The sequence below is a fragment of the Nymphaea colorata genome, chromosome 12, assembly GCF_008831285.2.
Source record: "Nymphaea colorata isolate Beijing-Zhang1983 chromosome 12, ASM883128v2, whole genome shotgun sequence".
Lineage (NCBI taxonomy): Eukaryota > Viridiplantae > Streptophyta > Magnoliopsida > Nymphaeales > Nymphaeaceae > Nymphaea > Nymphaea colorata.
In genome coordinates, this window is record NC_045149.1 from 14,976,710 (window position 1) to 14,989,223 (window position 12,514).

The window sequence follows — 12,514 nt, forward strand, 5'->3', positions numbered from 1 at the left end:
CAGACCAGTTGGCCTTAGGGTACCAGGTGTAGAACACCCCTCGGACTTACTTGCTCGAGTTCAGAAGGCTTCAGGCCACGACTAGACAAAAGTTCATAGGTCACATGATTTCGCAAGAGAGACGCAAATCAGCTATGCGCCTTCTCAGTACTCTCACGTATTGACCCAGAGGAACGACTACACTTGCCCCGAGCTCACCCTCAACTCTCATTTTGCTACCTGCCAAGATTTTACAGGACGCTAGGGCTTCATTCTCATAGCATTCTCCTGCTAAACCCTTGCAGATGTTTGATTGCTAAGGCTAATAGCTTTTTCTAATCTTTGACTTCCTCGGTGTCATCAGATTCTCCCGCACTGCTCATATCGAGGATCTTTCCAGTTTTACCTCTCGTTGACTGACAACAAAAGTTTCAAACTTCAACCTTCTCCTTAAAAAAATACTTAAGAAAAAAAGAAGGTATACCATTGTGCACGAAAGTCCTTTTGAACAAATATAGGGCTAAAAACTTTTGGAAAACTGCCGACATCAAATGATACATTGTCCAGATAAGGAGTCTCTCTTTTCCCCATAGATAGGGTGTTTGTGAAACTGGAGTGACCCGTGTAATGGGTTTTGGAGGGATGTAAAAGAGTAGGCTCCATCACACTCTCCTATAAGGTCCTCTACAAAAAAGGAAAAGCCTAGAGGCTACAAGTCCTTGGTACATATGGGCTTCTTAGTGAACAAGGGTTCCACAGATAGTTGGAACGAAAAGGTTTTTTTTCCCCAAAAGTAAGCTTTGGAGTAGTTGGCCTAATCAGTTGACAAAAAAAGATAACAGCAAGGTAGGAACATATACTTCAAAAGCAACTGTAAGTTTGGAAAGAAAAGAGCCCTTAGAAGTGAGGGTGTGACAATGCTAAAGAATAGACCACCAAAATAAAAGTGAGCACCAACCACAAGCACGAGTTGCAAGATTGCTCAAAATATTTTCACCCCTAAAAAAATTCCTCATACCATGACCAAATTTTGCATAGAGAAGACAACCACAAAAACACAAGAAGAAAATAGTGACTGTAATAATAAAAAAGCAAACGCATGTTTGACAATAGGTTCTGAAAATGGAAAATCATTTTTCAGCCAGTCATTTGGGTGGGAGTGTCGATAAGTATTCTTCAACAATCAGGTATAAGAGAAAGAAAATTACTGAGACATGCTGAAGTTTGGCATGACTGCTGAAAAGAAGTTGTCCTCACTGGTTTCATAGAGGCTCCTCCTTCCTGCAATTTCAATGTTGCTCAAAAGTGAGAATGCTAGATGACAACCAGCAAGCACAAATTTTTTAATCTAAGAACCGCATTGCACCAACTTAGACACCTTTATTGCATTTCATCTACTGCAATCAGTCAAACGAATGTACGAATATCAGCTCGTTCCTTAGTTGATTATACGCCTACACTCTCTAGCCTCACGTATTTCTGATTATATGCTCTAAATGACCAGAGATCTTAAATCCCCTCTTGGAAGGCAATATCACCTAAATCCCCTCACTAGTGTTTGCTGAGCCAGCTTATTATACCACAATAGAGCAAGATAAACGTAAGGAGAAAGTAGGAAGAGAACATATTCATCTCTGATGTTCAAGATTAAGCTGTTTTTTAATTAGAGGATATCACCGAGCATTCATCTTGTCCAAAGTTTTAAGGATAGTTCTGAAAATTCAATCAAACAACAATGACAATTTTCTAAGATTTTCTATTCAATCTATTCCTGAAACTGAAGGTCGAAATTCGGGCTGACTTCTGGCTTCCTCGCAACACCCCTAAATTCAGGACAAGCCCTGATGCAATTTAGTAGTTTTACTTTTTAGTACTTACCCGCAAACTAAAAGGTGAAGTAAAGAAGCCTTCAGATTACAGACACCATACAAATCTCATGATCAATTAACCGTTGCTGAAGGTCCAAAGTCATAGGATGATGAGAAAAACTATCGATTTTTCATGTGGTTAAGCTATACAAATCCATCTACGGGTCCTGCCTCTAGACAGCTATATCAATGACATAAAAATAAGAAAATGATCGAAAACAGCCTGTTCCTCACAGCAACTTTTTCTTGTTCTTTTTCAATTAAAACAGCAATCATAAATCAAAATTCTATACAATAATTAGAAACTACAAAGATTCAAGCTACATATGCCTGTGAAACCGCAAAATTTATCTAAAAATAATGCAACCACCCATTGTGCACAATTACAGTAGATAATAAAATTAGTAAACTCATGAACAGCTGATTTTTCCCATGACTCTGCAATGATCATCGACTAATGACATCAGATTATGAATAACCATAATAATCTCTGATCATCGCCCATTGGAAACTAAACTGAACGTGGACAAATAAAACGATGAAATTGAACATTAAAATTCAAATACGAACCAGGAGTCAGACAACAGAAAATCATGGTTCCGCTGATGCGAACACTCACATTAAAGCGTGGCCCCAGTCCGGTGCCATAGACGGCGAGAGGCCGAAGCCGGCAGGCTGCAAGGATGAATCCATGAGCACACCATCTGAATCCGGATTATTTGCCTCCTGAAAGACCACGGAGCCGCCGCTGGAGACCGAGTTCCAATGGTTGCCGACCGACTCCACACCGGACTGGCAGGAGAGAGAGAAAAAACAGAAAGGGCCGAAGGTGCATCCGAGGATCTGAACGACGCCGACCGATCCACCCGCGGTAGAAAGAGGAAGAGGGAAAAGGGGAGAAGCAGAAAAAGGGTGAAAGCGGAAGAGGGAAAAGGGGAGAAGCAGAAAACGGGAGAAAAAGGAAGAGGGAAAAGGGGAGAAGCACGAAAAAAGGAAAGAGAGTGAAACGGTATTACCAATTGTTTTTATTAACGACAGACCACCCGATCGAGAATGTTTCGCAGGCTTTCCGTTTTTGAATTACATTTGCTTCAATGCTTTCTATGTGTATGAATAAGGTAGACAACTGGACTGATGTTATCCTTCAAAGAGACTTGGGGACGAGGTATGCTAAAAATGTGTAATGCTCAAATACGTTCAACCTTCAAAGAGAGTTGCCAATGAAAAGTTTAGATAAAAAAATTAATAGTAAATTTTGGGTTATTTAAAATATATAACTAATGAAGAGCTAAAATAGAAGAATATGTTGCTGCTTTATATACTTTTTAATCCTAAGCATGAAGCATGTTTGGGTTTGAACCATGCAGGAAGTACCCAAGTATGAATATGGGTGCAGTAGGTGTCTGCCAGTTTGATAGAGGAGCCTCTTGTTTCATAGGTTAAGATGATTGTCTGCTGTTGGCCGTTGTCTACTTCATTATGATTCTATTGGAACTAATGAAGATTTATTTTTTCTTCTTATATATGCTTTTAGAAATTCAATAAGAAATCAAATTTCTCTGTATTCTATACTGCGAAGCAGCAAGATTGCAGGTAGCCAGAAGGCTCGGCACTTCCTGCTTCGTTTGAACTTCAATTTTTCCTTTATAACGTAATTAGCGTTCCATTATAAAGGTGTGATCAAGGATGAGAGATTGGTCGCTGAAACCAGTGTCAGTGTGGGACTAATAAATATGCTCTTTACAACAGGCAACTGCCAATAGTGATCTCGCCCTCCTTTGCGTCAGTAATCCCATATGTATTAGAGTATCCTTTACTGCGTTTATTCCTGCATGTTTTTTGCCATAACAGAGGATCCGATTTCATGTATGTATTTTTCATGCGATAAAAGCCTAAAAGCGCAACCAAGTAGTTAACACTGTGATTGTACATGGCGTGCGATTAATGCAATTCATTCATCGGTAGAAACACAAGAATCAGTTACCACTTTGAGGCATTTTCAAGCCAAAAACACAAGGAGAAAAGGACTCAAATATCGGGATATTGGTCATGCCGACTCCCAAGTTCCAGAGGTTGTGATTCTGTTGCCGATGACGACCAAAATGTGCTTCGACAAACAGGAGTATTCGGATAAAGATCAGCTGCCTGGTGGAGGTATGATAGTCAAATCGCCTGTCCGCCATTGCTGGAGCTCCTGGGTGGGACGCCGAGCTTTGATCGTATGCTTTGACCAAGCCGCTTCAAATCGTCCACCTGAGTCCAAACGGTGAAACGTTTGAGTCGATGGTCGAGATATCTGCAGAGCCCGGTCGGATCAGGATAACGGGCATTATCGACATTTTGAGGTCCGGGCGAATGGCGAGCGGGAAAGAGAACTGACCTGGCGGATGCCGGAGGCGTGGACGACGCCGGCGACGGCGCAGGAAGCGGATCCCACGAAGAGCGAAGCGACGCCGAAGGCCTTGAAGGGCATCATCGTGGACGAGCCGCCGCTCCCACGCCTATACGCAGCCAGTCCGGCCACCAGCTGAGCCGATCCGGCGACCGCCCACCACCACGTCCCCCCGTCGATCTCCGCCATGACCCGTGCCCCACCGAACAGCCGATTCTCTCTTTCTCGCCCTCCCTCTGGAAATCACTAATAAAGCAACACTGACGGGGGAGCCCTAAAACGACGAGTTTTCCATTTCTTTTTTGGCATTTTATTCGTTTGTGACCCACGGTGTCCCGGACAATCGGCACACTTGGGCTCGGACTACTCGTCTCGTCGACCAATTTGATCCGCTCTGAAAGTGTGCCGGACTGCTATTGGAGACATACCCAAATGAACGGCGATTGATCTTCTTTTTACAAAGAACAAAATATCAGATAAGGCTAGCAAAATATGCAGGCAGTCCTGAAATATGAGAAACAATAGGACTCGTGGGAGCAGTTACAAGATCATTGTGATCCCCTAGTTGAGAACAAAGCTAGAACCGATAAAATTAGATGATAAAAGATTTCTTATATTACATCAAAATGTTATTTCATGGTAATAAACTAGAATTCGGGATCATATTCTTACAAATTAACACTCCAATGACCTAGTTTTCAACCAGAAATTGACGCAGCACTCCAATTACCTAGTCTCATGCTTGTTTACAATGTGCTTGCTAGAAAGGATGATGGAACTGTTCGTAGCTAAGTTTTCTTAATGTAGGTGGAAAAGTCGGGCAGCCGAAACGAGCCGGGCTAATCTGGGGGTGGTTGGAACAGTTCGACGAATCGGTGGTGATGACGGAATACTGACGCACATGGTGGCCGACGCCCTACGTCTTGGAACTTCAGCAATGAGAGAAGCAGTGGAGAGAAAAAATGGGAATTTGCTCACCGGCAGAAACATAAAGCCATAATCCACTTGTACCTTGGGCTGGTGTCTCGATGGCGCGTGTTGTGAACGAAATCATGCTCTGCTCGGTTCTTTTTGTTATCTATGTAAGAGCCAACTTTCTCCTCAATCTGATCGTTTTCTAAGAACACCCATTTCCTCAGTTTGATCCTTTTGTCTTTGTTTTTGTCCCTTCTTTGTTTGGCGCCTCCATCATCGTCACCATGTTCTAATTGAGCATAATCTGTTCTCAAGAAGGCGCTTGTTGCGTCTTGTCAGGTTGGAGGAGGAGAAGGGAACGATCTCGAGCAGGTGGGTGTTCTTTCTTTGGACAAGAATGGGGGTATCATTGGAGAAGATGATGGAGTTATGAAGCGAGAACGTGAGGTTTCTGTGGGATATCCTTTGGTAGTAAGCACATGGCCCTTCATCAAGGCCGTCAGGGCAGCATGGGAAGCGGTGCGCAATGGGTATTCGGCCATTGATGCAGTAGTCGAGGGGTGCTCCGCATGTGAGGAATTGAGATGTGATGGCACTGGTAAGAAGTATGGAAAATCATACAGCTATTATTACTAGATTGGACAATTTTCTCTTTCTTTCGTCTCTTTAGGTACTATCTTCTTGTGGAATTTGAACGTGGATTGAGCAACAAGGGGTGGAAATTTTGATGCTGTTGATGGGAGCTGCTGCAACATTTCTGCTGCAAAAATCTTTCATTTGTTGATTTTTCAACTTGAAAAGAGTAGATCTCGTGTGGTTTTCGGTTGTGTAGTTTCCGATCTCGGGTAGTTTCTATCCTGCAGGATCGGAATAGAACATAGTATAGCAGTCCTGCTTTTTTAATTCCACAAGATTTGGTATCGTTTGGTAGTTCGCCTCAAAGCGCTGACCTTTTCTCCTTGAGCAGTGCTTGTTGCCTATGCTGTTAGGTTAGGTGTTTCTGAAGTCTGAAGCTAATATGGAAGTTCTAATCGAATTTGGTACTCTGATTAGTGTCTAAATTAGTGATTTTACCTTTTTCAGAGTTGGTGCTTGTGTTGTAATTGGCTTCTATCTGTTTGTGTTTCGGCTAACTCTACATCTGTCGTAAGGTGATGATGTAGTCTACAAGAACGGCTGTACCATATACATCTATGCCCACGGTCTTGGGTGCAATATTACGAAATATTAAGCTTGTCAACTCCCGAATGCGCATGCGCGCACACACAAGCACATTATTTGTACATGGCAACTTGTAAAATTTTTCCATGTGAGAACGTCATTGTTTATGGATATGTAGTTGGAATGGAAGATCATCTTCTTGCTTTTTATCTGCATTACTGACTTGATATATAAGCGAAAGAGAAAGTTCCATTTGGTCATATTAGCTTGTTTAATGGAATTTGGGCATCATGTATCTCTGAAATACTAACACGAATGGAAGCATACAGTTGGGCCTGGAGGAAGTCCAGATGAAAATGGAGAGACCACAATTGACGCTCTGCTTATGGATGGGGTAATTATTTTTGCAGGGTACCCTTAGTCCATTTTGACAATTAGCTATTATGCATTTAGAAAATTCTTTTACATATCATTAAGGAGTCTTGTCTAATTTTCTTGTCCAAGGATATTACTAGGCAACCATGGAAGTTGGGGCTGTTGCTGCTATGAGATACGTAAAAGATGGAATCGCAGCTGCAAGATTAGTCATGAGACACACCAGGCATACTCTGCTTGTTGGGGAGATGGCTTCGAGATTTGCAATTTCCATGGGTCTTCCAGGACCAGCTGATCTAAGCTCCCCAGATTCCATGGATAAATGGACTAAATGGAAGGAGAATTCATGCCAACCTAATTTCTGGAAGAATGTGTCTCCTTCTCATGGATGTGGGCCTTATCTTCCTGTTGATGAAACATCAACTGCAACCAATGGATGCAATTCAACGATTGGGTTACCTGAATCTTGCCGTATCAACCGACACAGCCATGACACAATCTCCATGGCAGTCATTGACGAGGTATGAACTAAGTAGTGATCCTTGGGAAGTGCTTTCATCTTATTTTTCATGTCCTTGATTTCTGTCCTGTGTCGTTTAGAGGAGGCATATTGCTGTCGGTACATCGACAAATGGTGCTACCTTCAAAATCCCTGGAAGGTAAGCAGTTTGTGAACAATTTTTTCTGTCACTGCGAATGTTCTGTATTCATTCTTCATTGGCTGCTAAGGCCACATGCGATGTGCCACTCGAATTGTAATAGTTTTGCCATAATTCTAGTTCAAGCTCCTGTCAATAATTTGCTTCTCTTCAGGGTTGGTGATGGGCCTATTGCTGGTTCTTCGTCCTATGCTGATGATGAAGTCGGTGCTTGTGGAGCAACAGGTGATGGTGACATCATGATGCGCTTCCTCCCCTGGTAATCCTTTTTTTGGTTTTATGTGGGTGTCAGAATCAGCACAAACTTGGCAATATTGTTTCTTTTAATACTGCATAATATACCAATAGTTCGACCAACTTAAAAATTGAAGCTGACTATACATAAATTGTAAATGAAGGGGTCATCAGAGTCAAATCTCATCTGATTGACAGGATTAAGCAGGCACCATGTTGTTAGTGTATGGCTGTGGCTGTAATTTCTTCAAAATCTGTCTTAAACTTCCTGCAAATTAGTAGTATCTGAGACCTGAATTTTAAATAGAAGAACATTTTTTTATTAGCTTGAACTGCTTTCTTTGTTTTGTTCTTTTCTGATTTGCAGTTACCAAGTTGTTGAAAGCATGAGGCTGGGCATGGAGCCCAAAAGAGCTGCTGAAGATGCCGTTCTGCGGATTGGACGCAAATACCCAGATTTTGTTGGTGCTGTTTTCGCCGTGAACAGGGATGGTGTGCATGGTGGTGCTTGCTATGGATGGACTTTCCAATACTCAGTGAGGAGTCCAAACATGCAAGATGTGGAAGTGTTCACCGTTCTGCCTCTAAGTGTAAGATGATATCCAGCAGTCTGTCTGTTGATTCCAGATACTGTGATATTATGATTCATCGCCACAGTAATCGCTATTTACTTGTATTATATGCAAAAACGGGGTGTATCCACTTACCTCGACGCTTTACTTTCAGTGCGTCAATCCAAATATTTTCTTAATATAGCTTTTTTATTAGTGAAACGAATAGTTGTTACCTGTTCTTATATTTACTCTAAGTCTCTAACATCCAGAAAACCGTAGCCTCTTTCTCTCTTTCTTTCTCTCTCGTAATACATCACTATTTAATATTTTGAAAGCCTGACTTTTGCTCTACAAAGAACATCTGTAATGCCCTTTTCATTTGCCTCTCTCTCTTTCTCTCTCGTAATACATCACTATTTAATATTTTAAAAGCCTGACTTTTGCTCTACAAAGAACATCTGTAATGCCCTTATTCATTTGCCTCTTTGGATTTTTGATCAAGGTGGGACTCATCTCCTGCAATTCTTTTTCAAATCCATGTGTAAGTGCTTATTTTTTCGTGTGGTGTTAGTGCATCGACGTCTTTATTCTGAAGAACAAGCTAGAGCCTAGAGGGAGAGAGAGAGAGAGAGAGAGAGAGAGAGGAACTGTCTCCAGTTTTTGCGGGAAAGTGGGGAAGAGGGAGAGCCGCTGGTTTAAGAAACTTTTAGAAAAAAAAAAACCCAGCAACAGCCAACGTTGAGTTAGGCCCTACTTGTGAGGAGGATCAGATTAAGGATTTCGAATTAAATGATATTGAGGGGTCCATAAGTGGGGTTTGAATTTGGCAATAATCTGGTAAAGTCCGTCTGTCACTAGATACATGTATATTAGTTCAGGAAGCCTACTTAATTAATAGGCTTTCAGTGAGTATGTCGCTATGGACCTATATACAAGGTTGGAACGAACTCTCATCTTGTGTCTGACTTTCCATGAGATACCAATGTAGTTGCACGCTCGTATCCCGACCCATCTTAGGTACATAAGCAGGTCCGAATTTTGAGAATTTTTTAAGCCAATTTGGTTCGGACCCGAAAACTTAGATCAGGTTGTGTCTCCGTATGTTATATTAAGTTTCAAATTTTAAAAATAACGAGAGATGTGGATACGTGACTGGGGTAGTTAGTAACCGTCTTACTATGGGAGGTCTAGAGAGAGAGAGAGAGAGAGAGAGAGAGAGAGAGAGAGAGGGGGGGGAGAGGGTCTTGTAAGTGGGGCCTATTTTTTTGGGTATGACTTATTTAAAACTTGGTCAGCAAGTACGTTTTGGAAGTTGATATCTTTCTCTACACTGAACTCTTGCACTGCGCCATTGCCGACCTTCGTCAGTGACTCACTCGAGAGGATGAGAGAAACTGGCAGCAGCAGCAGCAGGAGCAGCCACATGAGCCCGAAAACCACAGACTCACTTCCAGCCATGAGAAAGGGTCCATGGCTGCCTGAGGAAGATGAGATCCTCCTAGAGTACGTCAGGCAATTTGGTGCCAGAGATTGGAGCTCCATTCGATCCAAAGGTTTGCTACCAAGAACAGGAAAATCATGCCGCCTGCGCTGGGTTAACAAGCTTAAGCCTGACTTAAAGAGGTACCATCGGTTACCAGTTTCTTGTTAAAAACTCCTTTAAGTATCAAATCTCATTTAACTTATGCCTCTGTTAGTTTACATAGAAAATGGTAGTAGTAGTAGTAGTAGGACTTATTATGGCAGTTATATGATTAAGAGAGTGTGTCATGGGTTTTTATTGATCTTATTGTATATAGAACGGCTTACTGTTAACTAAGTTTTAGGTCTGGGTCTTGCTTGTGGAGATTATTTTTTCTCGATTGGCACTTTTAGTTAATTATGTTAAAGAATCTAATCTGAATACCAGTTGGGGAGTACCTCTGTATATTGTTTGCCTGTTAGCCGAGCTAGATGATGCATTATGAACAAGTTGATGATGTTACATAACAGCAGGTGCAAGTTCTCACCCGAAGAGGAGAGGATAGTGATAGAACTGCAAGCCAAATTCGGTAATAAATGGGCTAGAATTGCTACTTATCTACCAGGAAGGACCGACAATGATGTGAAGAATTTCTGGAGTACAAGACAGAAGAGGTTGGCAAGGATGCTTCAAGCTCCAGCACCGGGACAAGCATCGTCGTCGTCATCATCTGCGGCTCCGACTTCGATTATGGCTCCTCCGACTTCGGCTATGGCTCCGACTCCGACTCCGACTCCGACTCAGGCTCCGGCATTGCAGTACCCACCACCTAAGCTTGTTACAATGGATGCCAGGGGCATAGATCCAGTTGCAAGGATCAGAATTTTCCAAGAATTTTCGGTGTTTGAGGTGAGAAAATTGGCAATATTTTTTTTCAAATTATATCAATGTGGGAATTGTATTTTAAGGGAAAATTACAAGAAGATCCTGAAATTTTTTAGGCAATTCAAATGCGCACCGAAGTTATTTTATGGTTAGCCAAGAACAAACACTTGTATCGCTGCCGAATACAAATGGCTAGGTATAGACATAAGAATGGTGACCTGAACGGTGAACGCCATTTGGTTTGACCCGAACCTGATTCCGATATGATTTTGCTTGGATATCTGGCACAGTATACTACATGTATTTTAAAGTTTCTATTATATAGAAAGCATGAAATATAAAAGTTTTCTTTCGATTTATGCGTTGAAGGGGCCAATTGCAATTATTTTCCCTAACAAATTAGTTTAAAAGAACTGTCTTGTCATGTATGTTCTCCCACGTGATGGACCCCACGCGTCCTTATTTTCTCTCCCGTTTTCTCATTTTTCACTTTTCTTTTATTTTGTTAAATTTTAAGCACAGACCAGACCACCTATACCGATCTTCTCTCTCTCTCTTAAATTTACTCATTTTTGCTTTACTTTTTTTGGCTTTGTTTTTAAGACCAACTGTCCACAATCCCCACGTTCTCACACTTGGCCCTCCCTGCCATCTCTACTCATTACTTCTTCTTCTTTTCTCTCTCTCTCTCCTATATATATATATAGGGAGAAAAAGAATCATGTCGTTGGAGTTTGATGGAGTCCTGCAACTTCTTTTTATGTACTAAGAATGCATGTTAGGTTGTGGAAATCGATACGCAATTGAGTTACAAATACAAATATGAAACAAAGAACACAAATGAGGGCAGTTTCATAGAAAAATTCGACCCATAACAAGATTCTCGAATTTGATGAAATCTAAAAGATACTGGCCACTAAAATACCATAATTTCATCCGCCATATTAGCCTGCCAATATTTTTTTCTCTTTTCATGGTTTTCATTTCTAATATTATGGCTTATGGTGAAATTTCTATATCCAAATATTTGTGGTATATGGTCTTGATGAAATACCAAATCAAACCATGGATGCTTCTGCCTGACTTGGTCATTTTCAATTGTGTCCTTAGGCACCCCTTCTCAATCCCTTGCCGTTCTCCGGCGAACCACAATGCGATCAAACCTCGAACTGTTCCACCGTTCTTGGCAACGCTGATGTGATCACCATGGTTCGCTTGCCGGATATGATCAACGAAAATATCCTCAACCTGGACGCGAACAGCCGTCCGCCCCAACAACTCAGGTGCAGCAACACAAAGGTTGAAGAAGAAGATCATCTAACAATTGGCAGCCACATCCCACAACCTCCATTGGATGTCCAGTTTGTGCCAATGATGGATGACTTTGCTCCTGGATTCTACGACGATGATTTTCCGGCGGACAGCATTGGCCAGGAAGACCCGTTGAAGCTCCCACTCAGTTTGCCAACATTGGATTATGATGAAGAAAAAGTAGGAACCAAGCAAGAGGATACCGACGACCCGGCTACTCCTGACAGCTTCTTTGATGATTTTCCAACAGACATGTTTGACTGCTCGGAGCCAGTGCCTACGCCAACAACACTGCCGGACTGGTGATCTCTATCACGTAGCGGCAAACTGGTGATGCTAGAACAAGATGTTCAATGTACACTTTGCTAGTGTTTCCCTAAAGCTTGGTTATGTTTGAATTATGTACCATGTAACATAAGACGGGTTGCACACTTTATGCAGAAATAGTGTTTCCCTGTTCCTTCTCTTTTGCTGATCTTATCAAACAGTGGTTTTCTTTGTTACTGAGTTATTAAATTGCATAAATTATTACACCTGGTTGGTGCAACTTGTGATTAAAAAGCCAGACCATTTCACTTTTCAGTGGTACTGGACTAGAAGAAACAGACCAAATTGTCACTATGCTACCATACAATAGAGGAAAAATGAAGGCCGCTCCAAGTTCAGTTGGAGCATAATTAAGGGTCACATGTCTCTCCTAGAAAAGGCCAGAGCTGGTT

The 12,514-nt window shown here is 41.8% G+C and overlaps 3 protein-coding genes across 8 annotated transcripts; 2 read left to right on the forward strand and 1 right to left on the reverse strand.

Moving 5' to 3' along the window:
- Positions 1-3,771: 3,771 nt before the first annotated feature.
- On the reverse strand, positions 3,772-4,528 carry LOC116265928 (uncharacterized). Of its 2 annotated transcripts, none has more exons than XM_031646935.2 (2): positions 4,228-4,528; positions 3,772-4,143 (listed from the first exon to the last, which is right to left on the reverse strand). In XM_031646935.2, exons 1-2 carry the CDS (start codon positions 4,426-4,428, stop codon positions 3,985-3,987), a joined length of 360 nt encoding a protein of 119 aa, XP_031502795.1. In that variant the 5' UTR covers positions 4,429-4,528; the 3' UTR covers positions 3,772-3,984. The 2 variants fall into 2 exon arrangements, with proteins under 2 accessions (XP_031502795.1, XP_031502796.1); XM_031646936.2 differs by having other exon boundaries at positions 3,772-4,100; positions 4,228-4,522.
- Positions 4,529-4,905: 377 nt separating this feature from the next.
- Positions 4,906-8,334, forward strand: LOC116265926 (probable isoaspartyl peptidase/L-asparaginase 3). Of its 4 annotated transcripts, none has more exons than XM_031646928.2 (7): positions 4,906-5,321; positions 5,470-5,752; positions 6,645-6,709; positions 6,831-7,211; positions 7,291-7,349; positions 7,504-7,608; positions 7,951-8,334. In XM_031646928.2, exons 1-7 carry the CDS (start codon positions 5,268-5,270, stop codon positions 8,180-8,182), a joined length of 1,179 nt encoding a protein of 392 aa, XP_031502788.1. In that variant the 5' UTR covers positions 4,906-5,267; the 3' UTR covers positions 8,183-8,334. The 4 variants fall into 4 exon arrangements, with proteins under 4 accessions (XP_031502788.1, XP_031502790.1, XP_031502791.1 ...); XM_031646930.2 differs by having other exon boundaries at positions 5,473-5,752; XM_031646931.2 differs by having other exon boundaries at positions 5,494-5,752.
- Positions 8,335-9,402: 1,068 nt separating this feature from the next.
- On the forward strand, positions 9,403-12,255 carry LOC116265927 (transcription factor DUO1). 2 transcript variants are annotated; one of them, XM_031646933.2, is made up of 3 exons: positions 9,403-9,760; positions 10,130-10,508; positions 11,595-12,255. In XM_031646933.2, the coding sequence occupies exons 1-3, from the start codon at positions 9,522-9,524 to the stop codon at positions 12,099-12,101; spliced, it is 1,125 nt and encodes a 374-aa protein (XP_031502793.1). In that variant the 5' UTR covers positions 9,403-9,521; the 3' UTR covers positions 12,102-12,255. The 2 variants fall into 2 exon arrangements, with proteins under 2 accessions (XP_031502793.1, XP_031502794.1); XM_031646934.2 differs by having other exon boundaries at positions 10,133-10,508.
- The last annotated feature ends 259 nt before the right edge of the window (positions 12,256-12,514 follow it).

What these genes read in the sequence shown, in the direction of transcription:
- LOC116265928 (XM_031646935.2), bottom strand. Translation starts at nt 4,428, where the DNA reads ATGGCGGAGATCGACGGGGGGACGTGGTGGTGGGCGGTCGCCGGATCG. An exon ending in ACGCCTCCGGCATCCGCCAG is followed by an intron (nt 4,144 to 4,227) that starts GTCAGTTCTCTT and finishes CGGGCTCTGCAG; the next exon opens with ATATCTCGACCATCGACTCA.
- LOC116265926 (XM_031646928.2), top strand. Translation starts at nt 5,268, where the DNA reads ATGGCGCGTGTTGTGAACGAAATCATGCTCTGCTCGGTTCTTTTTGTT. An exon ending in ACGCTCTGCTTATGGATGGG is followed by an intron (nt 6,710 to 6,830) that starts GTAATTATTTTT and finishes GGATATTACTAG; the next exon opens with GCAACCATGGAAGTTGGGGC. An exon ending in ATGATGCGCTTCCTCCCCTG is followed by an intron (nt 7,609 to 7,950) that starts GTAATCCTTTTT and finishes TCTGATTTGCAG; the next exon opens with TTACCAAGTTGTTGAAAGCA.
- LOC116265927 (XM_031646933.2), top strand. Translation starts at nt 9,522, where the DNA reads ATGAGAGAAACTGGCAGCAGCAGCAGCAGGAGCAGCCACATGAGCCCG. An exon ending in CTTAAGCCTGACTTAAAGAG is followed by an intron (nt 9,761 to 10,129) that starts GTACCATCGGTT and finishes GTTACATAACAG; the next exon opens with CAGGTGCAAGTTCTCACCCG. An exon ending in AAGAATTTTCGGTGTTTGAG is followed by an intron (nt 10,509 to 11,594) that starts GTGAGAAAATTG and finishes TTGTGTCCTTAG; the next exon opens with GCACCCCTTCTCAATCCCTT.